At 35.2% G+C, this 13,394-nt stretch overlaps 1 protein-coding gene across 1 annotated transcript; it reads right to left on the bottom strand.

Moving 5' to 3' along the window:
• Positions 1–7,290: 7,290 nt before the first annotated feature.
• LOC128209303 (cerebellin-4-like) lies at positions 7,291–13,122 on the bottom strand. Its single transcript, XM_052913283.1, has 3 exons — positions 12,863–13,122; positions 10,503–10,594; positions 7,291–9,268 (listed from the first exon to the last, which is right to left on the bottom strand). The coding sequence occupies exons 1-3, from the start codon at positions 13,089–13,091 to the stop codon at positions 8,945–8,947; spliced, it is 645 nt and encodes a 214-aa protein (XP_052769243.1). The 5' UTR covers positions 13,092–13,122; the 3' UTR covers positions 7,291–8,944.
• Between the last annotated feature and the right edge of the window lie 272 nt (positions 13,123–13,394).

The raw sequence follows: 13,394 nt of genomic DNA, 5'->3' as shown, positions 1-13,394 counted from the left end.
CTGCTAAACTTAAATAAATTGTAAACTATGTAGTACTTCAGTTAGTAAGTTTCAATGCATTGTACACATCGATGCCAAGTTTATGTCAGTTTTCGACAATTTTCTTTTTTTTTCGCTATTTTATCATACGGAGTACAGCCCTTTTAAAACGAATATTATTAAGAAGTATGTATTACATTTAATATTCGCTTTTTGGAGTTTGAAAATGAAACACGTTGTTGAATGGGCCATGATTTTATGATTTGACTTGATCGTCGCAAACTGATTCAAACTCGAAGCGTTTAGTGTATCATGCTTTTTATATTTGTGCTATTACTCATTTAATGTTGAAACTGCATTGTTGAATGATTTGTTGAAGTATAGTGTCTCGTTGTCATATTATCGTGCCAACATCCCGCATAATTTTTATTCAGTTTTAACTGACAGTGACGATGCAATAACAATTATTGATAACGATATTTCGTGTTTGTTATCTTTTCTCGCACGACGCACTCGTTTAGTGTCTGCTTGAAATTGTTCTCTGGATTTCGTTCTCGTTGTTGAGCGGGGGCTTGACCTTGATCGCTCTCGTTGTTGAGTTGGTGCTTGACCTTTTCGCTCTTGTTGTTGAGTAGGTGCTCGACCTTGATCGCTCTCGTTGTTGAGTAGGTGCTCGACCTTGATCGCTCTTGTTGTTGAGTGGGTGCTTGACCTTGATCGCTCTCGTTGTTGAGTGGGTGCTCGACCTTGATCGCTCTCGTTGTTGAGTTGGTGCTTGACCTTTTCGCTCTTGTTGTTGAGTAGGTGCTCGACCTTGATCGCTCTCGTTGTTGAGTGGGAGCTTGACCTTGATCGCTCTTGTTGTTGAGTAGGTGCTCGACCTTGATCGCTCTCGTTGTTGAGTGGGAGCTTGACCTTGATCGCTCTTGTTGTTGAGTGGGTGCTTGACCTTTTCGCTCTTGTTGTTGAGTGGGTGCTTGACCTTTTCGCTCTTGTTGTTGAGTAGGTGCTCGACCTTGATCGCTCTTGTTGTTGAGTGGGTGCTTGACCTTGATCGCTCTCGTTGTTGAGTGGGAGCTTGACCTTGATCGCTCTCGTTGTTGAGTGGGTGCTTGACCTTGATCGCTCTCGTTGTTGAGTGGGAGCTCGACCTTGATCGCTCTTGCTGTTGAGTGGGTGCTCGACCTTGATCGCTCTCGTTGTTGAGTGGGAGCTTGACCTTGATCGCTCTTGTTGTTGAGTAGGTACTTGACCTTGATCGCTCTCGTTGTTGAGTTGGTGCTTGACCTTGATCGCTCTCGCTGTTGAGTGGGAGCTTGACCTTGATCGCTCTCGTTGTTGAGTGGGAGCTTGACCTTGATCGCTCTCGTTGTTGAGTTGGTGCTTGACCTTGATCGCTCTTGTTGTTGAGTAGGTGCTCGACCTTGATCGCTCTCGTTGTTGAGTGGGAGCTTGACCTTGATCGCTCTTGTTGTTGAGTGGGTGCTTGACCTTTTCGCTCTTGTTGTTGAGTGGGTGCTTGACCTTTTCGCTCTTGTTGTTGAGTAGGTGCTCGACCTTGATCGCTCTCGTTGTTGAGTGGGAGCTTGACCTTGATCGCTCTTGTTGTTGAGTGGGAGCTTGACCTTGATCGCTCTTGTTGTTGAGTGGGTGCTTGACCTTTTCGCTCTTGTTTTTGAGTGGGTGCTTGACCTTGATCGCTCTCGTTGTTGAGTGGGAGCTTGACCTTGATCACTCTCGTTGTTGAGTGGGTGCTTGACCTTGATCGCACTCGTTGAGTTTATGCTTGACCTTCATCATTGAGCCTTTTTTGTGCCTTAACAGGGTCAGGCCGCTAGGCTTGTTCATTTGTAGTTTCTATTGAATGACTGATACCACTTTACAATGACTCTAAAATGCTCAGTGACAAGTTATTTTATTGATTCTGAACAAGACAACAAATTCGAGATAATTATTTTATAAAATACAAAAACAAAGGGATCAAGGGTCGGCAAAATGTTCAATTGCAGTAAGAATGCACTGGGTAGATTCTCTAGAAAAGCAGCCATCCGGCGAAGTACGTCCATTGAAAGTCTTCACTACTGACAATGTTACATTCCGACTGATGCCAAAGTCTAACGTAAACATGATCATTGCTCTGTAGTGCAAGGACGACCGTGGATGAAGCAGGGTGAATATCGTGAATTTCATCAGAGTCTCCAAACACTCTGGCCTTCACCTGTCCGTTTACCACCAACTCAGCCTGAGTCCAATGCCAGAAATTAGGGACAACATTGAACGAGAAAGCGTAGACCCCATTGGTCGGGACAATGAAAATGCCATCATGGGTGGCGTAACTGTTAGTGGTGTCTAGCACCTGAAATTTCAGATAAAACACAAAAGATGAAGTTGAAGTGATTTCAAACAAAACATTCAATTGCTTACAAAACAAGGAATGCAATTGTTTGTGAAGACGTAAGTAATTTAAAAGGAATAAATAAGAGTATATCATTGTACTTAAGACTTTACTGAGTGAATTTTCTAAATGTCAATTTTATTGAATACAGGACTAGTTCCTACTTCCGTACACTGCATTTAATTGGTCCGTGATTGGAAAGAAAACAACCACCGAAATCTCCGGTTAGTACAGTGGTTAGCGTACTTGCTTTTACCTAGGCGACCCGGATTCGGATCCCGGCCTGGCCGCATGTGAGTTTAACATCTCACATTACATCGCTTCAAAGTGAACGATAAATATAGTGTTGTTATAACAATCGTTGTTAGATAAATAAGTTTAAACTGAACTAAACTGTTCTTTGAGAACAATTGTTTACTATGGTTTCCTTTTAAGGTTAAATTTAATATGAATTTGTTCCTCCGTATGCCTCCTTACTTATTGCTATTTATGACAAATATGAGAAACTTGCCTCAATGTCAAAAACGAACGTCTCATGTATATTGTAGCATTTACCCTGGCTGAGGTAGACGTAAAACGCAACCTGTTCATAACTGTATCTTTCTGAAATAGCAGTCTGGTTGGTATAGATAATGGAACCTTTGATAGGAAGTTTGAGATGTACTTCACACCACTATGATCACATATATGTACCCCTTAAGCAAAACGTCATAAATATGATTTAATCATATATAAGTTACTTTATATTGTTATTAGAAACAGACATATTACATACAATAATAACTATGATACAAGGAACAATTTAACAAATAGGTAAAACCGTTAATTCTTAAGAAAGTCAAAAAATGAGAAAACGATCTTTTACTAGACAGATGTGGCGATTCCAACGCAAGTGTAGAGTTGAGACATGTCTCCCTCAGGTTAGTATTGTCTTCTCACAGTTCCGCAATTGTCTTTGACTGGATGCTAACGAGTTCCTCTAATCGACTGAGTCTCTCCTCAAAATTCTCAGGACGAATATAATCCTCTTTCACACTTTGGCCGAGCGCGAAATTGAGAAAACAACTGACGAAAACTAGCAAAGTGCAGTGCATGGTTGAATCGTATATGGCCTAACTTAAAACAGACGGCGTATTTATATCTGTATGTGGCAATGTTTGACGTAAGTATGCCATGCAAATTGATAAACGCTCAAGTGTACAACCTTTCTTATATTTGTTGAATGTGCGTAGTTAGCAAAATTCCACTTCGGTTTGTTAGATATCTACATAATATATAATGCGTATATTTAGACATATTACTTAAATTATTTGATATCAATCTTTAGTTATATATGTTTAGATTATATATATATATATATACATAAAAATCCAAACATAAAATCGTGAAATACATGGAACCATATAAGTATGAGACATCATCACAAACATGACTTGTCGAGCAATGTACAATGGGCTGGGATCGTTGTCAATACGGACTCTTGAAAACAGTAGACCAAATTAAACAGTGGCCACCTGTAATTCAAAGTTTGCGCTTATCAAATCAAATATCGATCTTTAACAAATCTCTTCAGCCTTTCGCATCGCCGCCACTGTCCTCTGACAACATCGTTTACAATAGCCAGTTTTGTTTTGTTTGCGATATCCGATTTTTCGTCGTTATAATATGTCAATTAGGTCTGTGCATTTCTGACAGCCGATACCTAGAGCGATTAGTAGGCAGGATTGAATTTATTAGATGGCAAACGGAGAAAATACTTGCTGTTAATGATAACATTGAAAACTAATAATACATGTAAAAACACAGTACATCTATATACTTGTATATAACCCCTATTTATGTTGATGTCAGTACCTAAGCATGAAGCCTGGCCCCAATTTCACAAAGCAATACCTAAGTATAAACTCAGAGACTAACTCAACTCTACAGCATACCTTATTGAAAATAGTAACAGAGGTTTTGCTCTGTAAGATTCATATTATTTCATGGATTACTATGTCGCCTACATAGCATGGCAAACAGATAGGATTCATGTTTTCCAGTGTTGTCTTCCATGTCGGCGCCTCACACTTTTACTTTCTCTCTTTGAGGTTTGCATTTGTCATCCACACTTTATGTAAATTGTCATAGTTCGCGACAGCCAGACCGCAAGATTAATTTCAAAGTGATCGCATTATTTTTGTCAACATTTGACCAAATGTACTTTGGTCAAACTCTAGCATTTCTTATTCAATCTCTGTCTTATTTCGCTACAATGGCGTTCTATCGTTATGTAATGATTATTTTGTTGTTTCTTGCAAAAAAACATTCAACCGCCTTTTGTCATTGACCATGGCAATGGTATCATTTGAATATTAGAAGATTTTTATTCTTCCGATGTCATTACCGGTTGTTGCCGCGCCTATGGAATATGTATTGTATTTGGTGTTTGGTGTGACTCTTCTTAAAAACAAAGCAGAACTAAACACGGGTCAATGGTCTGCTATTAAGAGGAAAAAAACCAATGACCCCTGTCTAGCATTGAACTGCTTAATGACATCTACAGGGAAAATATTGTTAGAGGAGTTCTAAGGATTTTTGTTCTATGACCTCTTGAGGTTTGTCAACAATCTTGAAATTGATACAGATGGCGAACATTTCGTGATATTTATACATTTTTGACACCAGTGTATGAACTGACAATGGCGATGCTTTTAGTATTGTAGATCCATTTCGGAAACCCTTAACAGAATACTTTGTGATATTGTTTTTGACGATAGTAATCGATGCTAGCTGGTAAAATCACTGACACTGTTTGCTTGAAAAGAATCCGCAATTTCATTCAAATGAGTGTCAACGTGCAATGCTTTAAAGGGGCTAGACACCAGATGTTACGAATGCATGAAGATAAAATTGTCAAAAACTTAACATAAAATTGACATCGTTGTGTACAATTCATTAAATCTTACTTACCGATGTATCGCATCGCTTAAGACACATGCATCTTTTTGCGTAATTTTCCTATTTGAAAATTACTAGGGTTGTCTAACACGTCAATCCCAGTAAGTCAAAAAAATATTTTCGGTATATTTATCTGTACTCATCAGATTTGAGTTAAACTGGGAAACCATTATGCGCTAATAAAAGGGGAAACACAGATGATACAGCAACTTGATTGTTGTGTCAATTATATCGATCATGTATAATGGTGTTTTATCGGCCTCCTACTAGCTGGAATTTACAATTCTATGCCTGTTTTGAGGAAATACTGAATTTGCCGATTTAGGGACCATCTATTGTCTATCCCCTTTAAAGTTTATTTTGAACTGCATACATGCATAAACCTATTGTGCGCCTTTAAACCCATATATATATGCGTGTCTTGTATCTATTTCACACTCTGATATGTAGAGACATTCATAACTGACATCTCCAGTACTTATTTTCCTGTTTTGTTCATTAATTTTTGTTTGCTTACAAATGTGTTTGTCGAAAAGTTAATATTAATTTCCTCCATATTCAGTTACTTTTCAGTAAAATGTTTTAAATATTAAATATGTGAAAAGAATGGCGTAATTCAAATATATCGAAATGAATCTTTTTAAACTGATCTACACAACTAAGCAACTAATAATTTCATTATCTTGGTCAATGAAATCATCAAGAACGATTTAAAGAAAGCAATAGGAAATATCGCGTTTTCCTCTCATGATTCTGATGGAAAATGAACTACTTTATTTAAATAATTCTTTATCGTAAAAACAATTCAGCAATTGTTTTATCCAACTACTTTGTTTACACAGATGTAAAGAAATATATATTCTGACTAAAAGAAATTGAGCAGTGTTATTCTACACATGTGTAATAAAGAAACAAACGAGATAGTAATATTCAACCGAAGCCAAGGTATAGCATGTGATACAATTGTAAATTTGATGTTCTTTCATTTTTTTGTACTTTCAATCACTTCATATGTTCTATATTATGGTTTCGTGTAAACCCATCATGTTCATATTCCCAAAGTGTTTCTTCTAAAGCCCATTCACTGCTCTACCAACTTGAAGTGCAAACACTTGAGGACCTGGTGTCTGCAAAGGTCCAACAATAGAAAACCATAATAGCGCGTTGTTGTTTCTTTTAAAAAATATTGTTCTAAGTGGATGTAAAGTAGATAATTTTTCGCGGTACAGGCGCCTTAATGGTATATTTTTCAGCTTAAGTTTACATATGAATTCTTTAAAATGCAGTGTATAAGAGATCAGTTTTATTTTTCTTACGGTGATACATATTATCCCTTTTATGTGTTACCTGTGTGCTGAGGTCATCCTCGAATACAAGGGTCACCCAACAAGTAATTATGTTTTATGTCATTAAAGGTTATGAGTTAATGTCGCAGATCCATGTGACTTATTTTGCAACATTGATCATCCGATAGGTGAAACGGTTCGGAGAGAATGATTTCTATCTTTCTTGTGGTTGTTGAGACAACTAGTAATGCACTTATTGTAAGACTTGGCTCATATTCACAAATGTATATAGTCTGAGCTCGGGACATCTGAGTTTCGTTCATACTTATGATTGTGACGACTCGAAAATGCAAATATAGCTTTCATTGTTAAATGGCAACTAGACGAGGATATACGGTGAAAACTGTATAAGTTTTGCTGTTATTCACACACCCGCTTCAAAGCAGATATCATTGATAAGTATGTATTACTTTTGAAATACGCTGTTTTGGTTTTGAGTCTACGAATGAAACTCAATTTTAAAAGGTTAGTGAATATGGACCATGATTTTGAGGATATAACTGTTATCTCGGCGAAACTTGGGTCAAAGTTAAAAAATATATACACAGTGTCGTAACGCCCAGCAGATAAACTGCGACACTACGTATATGTGTATTATGACGTAATATTTAATACGTATTCAAAATCGTCCTCCAGTAAAGTATTTTATTATATTTTGTGATGATACCAAATAACCAAAAGTGCAATATTATTCCTTTTAAAACACATAAATGAGAAAAGATACATAAGGTAGGATTTCCTTAGAGAGATGTTTAAAATCGAGTGTCCCTTTTCTTTATATTTTGGTGAGTATCTATCACGTGACTGTCATAGAGCTACTTATTAGTTAATATTACATAACATACTGTGTATTAGAAATAAGACATATTGACAACAAAATGCGCTTAAGGCGATAAGCATTAACGATATATATTTTGAACATGAACTTTTGACGTGGTAGATCTGTTACGAACAAAAGAACATTTGTAAAATAAATATGCAATAGACATATAATATTGCAAAGTATTTATAGTTTTCTATCAAATGAAAAAATAAAAATACTACAAGTAAATTATTGCCAAAAAATGATGATGTTGCAACACCGTTCAGAATAATATGTCCAGCCCCATAAGCAAACTATAAGATAAAAAAAGGATAAGATTTATTTAAATTCGGCAAGATAGATATACAGACAACATAAGCTCTGATGAGCTTAGATAACCAACGTAACAAATGTATATGGATAACATATAAAGCAGCGACAAGAGAGTAAAACTTACATAATCACAGCATAAAAACCATGGGAGACATGCTGATCTTACCAAAAGAGGTTTAAAAGAGCTTAAAAGACATTAGTACAAGACAAAAAATGTAAATGACACAAGTGTGTTTGTTTAAAAAATGGCATAAGAAATCAAAATATCAGCTCAAATCAGATTTGAAGTGACCTGATTAGCATGTTACTCAGAGTAAATAAAACTGAATCATTTGGTATAAATTATTAAATATTATATTATTACTGACATGGCACACAGAAAATCACATTAATGCTAGGTTACAGGTATCCAGGTTATTCAAGATAAACAGACATGCATGATATTTCTTAAGCAGCTAAGCAAAAGACACAGAAAATCCAAATAATGCTAGGTTACAGGTATCCAGGTTATACCAGATAAACAGACATGCATGATATTTTCTTAAGCAGCTAACCAAAAGGCAAAATAACGCAAGCAACACACTGCAAAATAAAGCAGTAATACAAAAGCTTAACTATGCAAAATAATGTAAGATTACAAAACAATGCCAAGTAAGGCGATACTACAGAGCAATACAAACAACACAGTTAAAATGCAAGTACACAGAAAAAGAACAGATTATGCATTTAACATACTACAGGTCAGAAAAAGGTATACCTGTGCTATGTTGTTTAGGCCCGTGAACAAGCAACACATTTACATTCTTTACCATTCCAATTTGTCATTAAACTTTTAAACTGATTAAAAATTGTGCTAGAGCATTATTCTTCGGGAAGGGAGTTCTATAGCACAGGCATACATTTACTAGAATAATTATTGAACTGCTGCAATGAATCACAAATAGTTGAATTATTCCACCTGATATAGGGATCTTAATATCACTATCTGTATTCACAGTAACGAAAGAATCATATTTTAATTTTTGTAAATATACAAAAAAATGCTGAAATTTGAGACATTATTTTTTTAATACTCCATAACACAACACAATCGGGAGAACGATTTCATTAAATCAGATAACGAAGGGATCAAATCATTTGAATGGCTCGCTAGAAAACCCGCCAGCCGGCGAAATACGTCCATTGTGCTGTCTCTAAACTAACAACGGTACAAAAAGCATTACTCCCCCGTCTAACGTAGACATGGTCATTGATCTGTAGTGCAAGGACGACCGTGTTTGAAGCAGTGTGAACATCTTTAACAGTATCAGAGTCTGCAAACACTCTGGCCTTCACATGTCCGTTAACCATCAGCTCAGCCTGAGTATGTTCGAGCCATGCAGAAACAACATTGAACGAGAAAGCGTAGACCCCAGTGACTGGGGTGATGAAAACGCCAACATGGGTTGAGTAGCTGTTAGCACTGTCTAGCAACTGAAATGGCAGATATGACGCGAGAGATGTTTACATCATGTCAAACAAAAAGTAGTCAATTTTGCAAATGTTTGTGTGAGGTAGCAGTATTTTAGACTGATATTTAAATAAGGAATACAAATCTTAGCATATCATTTTATTGAATACTAGTTTCTAATTCCGAACAATGTTTTTAAACAGTACATAATTAATCATTAAAACTATAAAATGGAATTTCTATTTGTGCAACATAAATTATTGCAATGGAAAAATGTTTTAGTTAGATGTAGAACTAGTTTGTTTAATATTAAATGTATCAATTTTTTGTAGTCCGTCCACCATCTCAGCAAAAAATAGCAAACGGTCCTTGCGCAGAGAATCCTCGCGGCCACAATTTTGAAATCATCTCCGTTATTAATTCAAATTCCTACGTAAATATTATTGCCTTCTATTAAACTAATATTTATATATGCCATTATGTCAAAACAAACATGTTCAGATGTCATAAAACACTTACATGTGTCGATTGTTTATCAAGTATCCTGATATCTGTAAATCTGGGACAAGTCTGACAAGTTGAGCGGTATTCGTGACCCAGAATATATTTATGAGAAAATAACGACTAATGACAAATTCAATCCAGGTTAGATCACTGTCGGGTATATATTGAACAATTTTGTCATTATTATTCAACATCGTTGCATGATATTGCTATATATTCTTTCACCTGGTGTTAAATGGTAGAGAGTTGTAGCGTTACAGGGATACATAAGAAATGTCAAAATAATAAAAAAAAGTATCCCTGATCGCTCATTATTGTAGCTACAATTTTTTATGCTTATTAACTCATTCATTTAAGGAAGCGTCTACATATTCAGGGATTCCGCAGCGTTTAAATTAATGGTTTTTCTTAGCAACTTTTGGGACTACACTTGCAACAGTATGCAATCTCGGTGCGTTGATCGCCTCACTTTAAAAGACAATAAAATAAGAACCTATTTGGTAAACATTAATAATTGCAAAATATTAACTTGCATATTTATACTAAAACATAAACTTCAAGAAGTAATTAAGGCACTAGGCTAATATGGTAGTGGATTTGAAGAAAACAGACACCGAAAGACTTGAATAGAAAAAAAGGTTTGCAATTGTTTCCACAATGGATCAAGTTAAATGATAATACATTAATTACAATGTGCGGCCTTGCATATTGATTTTCGGGACAAAATCTGAACTGAAAACACAAAAAACCTACCTCAGTGTTGAAAATGAACGTCTCGTGTTCACTGAAGCATTTACCCTGGCTGAGGTAGGCGTAAAATGCAACCTGTTCATTACTGTATCTTTCTGAAATTATATAAGTTATCAACCCAGTAAATACAAGACCAATTTGGATGTAAAACATCATATGAAAGAAGCCGCTTATGTTTTTGAAACATGACTAAAAGGAAACAGCGGCAGGTCACCAGCATACCAAGTTTGAGATACCTTGATACAAGCATTCTTCAAATTGGATTCAGCTCAAGGTCACCACGACCTTGACCTTTGACCAACTGACGTCAAAAAGTTAGGGTGCTTTTCATGTTTGATGAACCTCTACCAATATTGAGGTCTCTATGTCGAAGCGTTTTTCAATTATTGGTAGGAAACTGCGTATTTTCAGCTCAAGGTCACAAAGACCTTGACCTTTGACTATGTGTCTACAAAGTTTGTGGTCCTTGGGCCATAGCGTTCTTCAGATAATGATCGGAAATCAATTTTCAGTTTACGGGCACCACCAATTTGATACACTTACCACAAAGTTTATATGGTTCATTCGCTGGCTATGACCAATCATACTACCAAGTCTGAGGTCCCTGAGCCAAAGCGTGCTTTAGATATTGAATGTGAACCGACGACCTTGACCTTTAAGTCACTGACCGTAAAATCAATAGAGTTCATACTATGCTCATGATCTACCTACTTAAGTTCCCTGAGCCTTTGTGCTCTTCTAATTTTGATCGGAAACCGATTTTCAGCTGAAGATAATCCAAAAATTGGATAATCTCATTGTCGCACTAATAATAGTTATATAACATACATATTTAAATCCACTTTAAATGCAAGGTCGCCTTTGTGATATCCAAATTGTGAAGCATCATGTTAAAAACATATTAATGTACTATATATAAAATACATACTCTTATTTTTATTCAAAGTCATTGTGATAATATCATTATTATTTAAAAAATAGCAAGATGTTTTGACCATTTCAGGACACTCAAATCGGAGATCTGATAGACAACACAAGTTAATAAAGATTAATATCAAAACACAGAAGTTGCGTACTAAACACGGTGTAGGGGTGGGGAGGTCACTTAAAGAAGGCTTTAACTAGGCCTTTAAGGTCACCACAACATTGACCTTTGACCAACTGAGCTGGTAATCATAAAACATAAAAAGTCATTTCTTTACTTAAATCATTTTTTTAAAATGTTCATGGTCAAATTAAAAAGAAGTTTTTTTAACACAACAGTGTGTCTATTACATTAAATTAATGAAAAAAAGTATTTTCGATATAATTAAGTTATTATATCAAAAGACCAGTGCGATAAAAATATTGACTGAAGGAAATGACCTAGGATGTTTTATGAATACCTGCCCAGGAGCACATAACGGGAAAGAAGTTTAAAGTAATTATGAAAAGTTTAATGGTATTTATTATCAAAAATGAGCATTTATGATATTTAAAATCAAATTCAAATGGTCGTATATTCAACAAATAGCAATATTAGAATGGTCTGAAAAAAAACACTGTACTTGAATGATACAAGTAAAACAGTACTTGAAGTATTACAGAAGCATCTTTGAATATTTTATTGAATACTCGTTGAAAAAATGATATATTTAAAAAAAATCATATTGGAACCTGAAGAAGATGTTTTAACTGCTTCAGCATAGAAATAATAGTAATATTTATTCATTTATCTAAATTTAACTGAGAAAAATCGTTGGGTTACAGTTCCTACATTATATCATTACTACTAATGTATATAATGAATTATAATTGAATATTCAAGTTTACCCATTTATTAAAGATCACCTTATATTTAATAAGAAGAACATACTTCGAAACCTTTTTATTCGTTTTGATGAAGCGGGCCCTAAAGTTCCAAGCTTTGAAAAACCGACACCTTTGTTTTGTCGACAAGTTATTAAATACCGATTATCAAAAGTGTGTAATAATGGTATAAAACATACATTTTTTTGTATTTTTCATGCAACGCTTTTCTTTAATCAGTTTATACAATTGTTTGTTCACAAAGGTGATAATTTTATAAAACTTATTAGGACATATTTTATAGTTTTATTTTACAGTAGCACGTGTCTCTCCATGGTACAACATTCCAACCTATTTAAAATTGACGACCCGACGTCAATAAACGATCTTGAACATTTGATAGTTACGTTCATGTATAGCGCAAACTAAAATATCGTCATACAAAAATAATTTGAAACCTAACACTTAACAGTTACTACATACATAAAATAACAACAAGGGTACACATTAAATACGTAAATAAAAATACACTTATTCTTAAGAGAAAATATCGACCGCATAAAACGATGTCTTACTAGATATATGGTGCGATTCCATCACAAGAGAAGAGTTGAGACATGTCTCCCTCAGGTTTGTATTATCTTCCCGTAGATCCGTAATGGTTTGTGACTGAATGTCAACGAGTTCCTCTAATCGACTGAGTCTCTCCTCAAAATTCTCAGGACGAACATTATCCTCGTCCACGCTTTCGCCGAGCGCGATATTGAGAAAACAACTGATGAAAATAAGCGAAATGCAGTGCATGGTTGAGTTGAATGTGCCCTTTCTTCAAACAGACGGCCTATTCATTTATTTAGCTGTGAGGCGGAAATTTTGGACACAGACATGTGATAAAAAATTGATAAACTCTCAAGCATACAACCTTTAAAACACAATAGTCATATTAAACTTCCTCGTTAAATTGTTAAACATCTATTTCTTTATCGCAATGTATATATGTCGTAATTACACTGTTAAATACCTAAATGATATGTTATAATAAAACAATCTATATATTAAACATCCAAATATAGAATCTTGAAATACATGGTACCCTATGAGTATGAG

The sequence above is a fragment of the Mya arenaria genome, chromosome 11 (assembly GCF_026914265.1).
Source record: "Mya arenaria isolate MELC-2E11 chromosome 11, ASM2691426v1".
In the NCBI taxonomy this organism is placed as follows: domain Eukaryota; kingdom Metazoa; phylum Mollusca; class Bivalvia; order Myida; family Myidae; genus Mya; species Mya arenaria.
The sequence above is the reverse complement of the archived record's forward strand: the minus strand, read 5'-3'. Positions and strand labels throughout refer to the sequence as shown.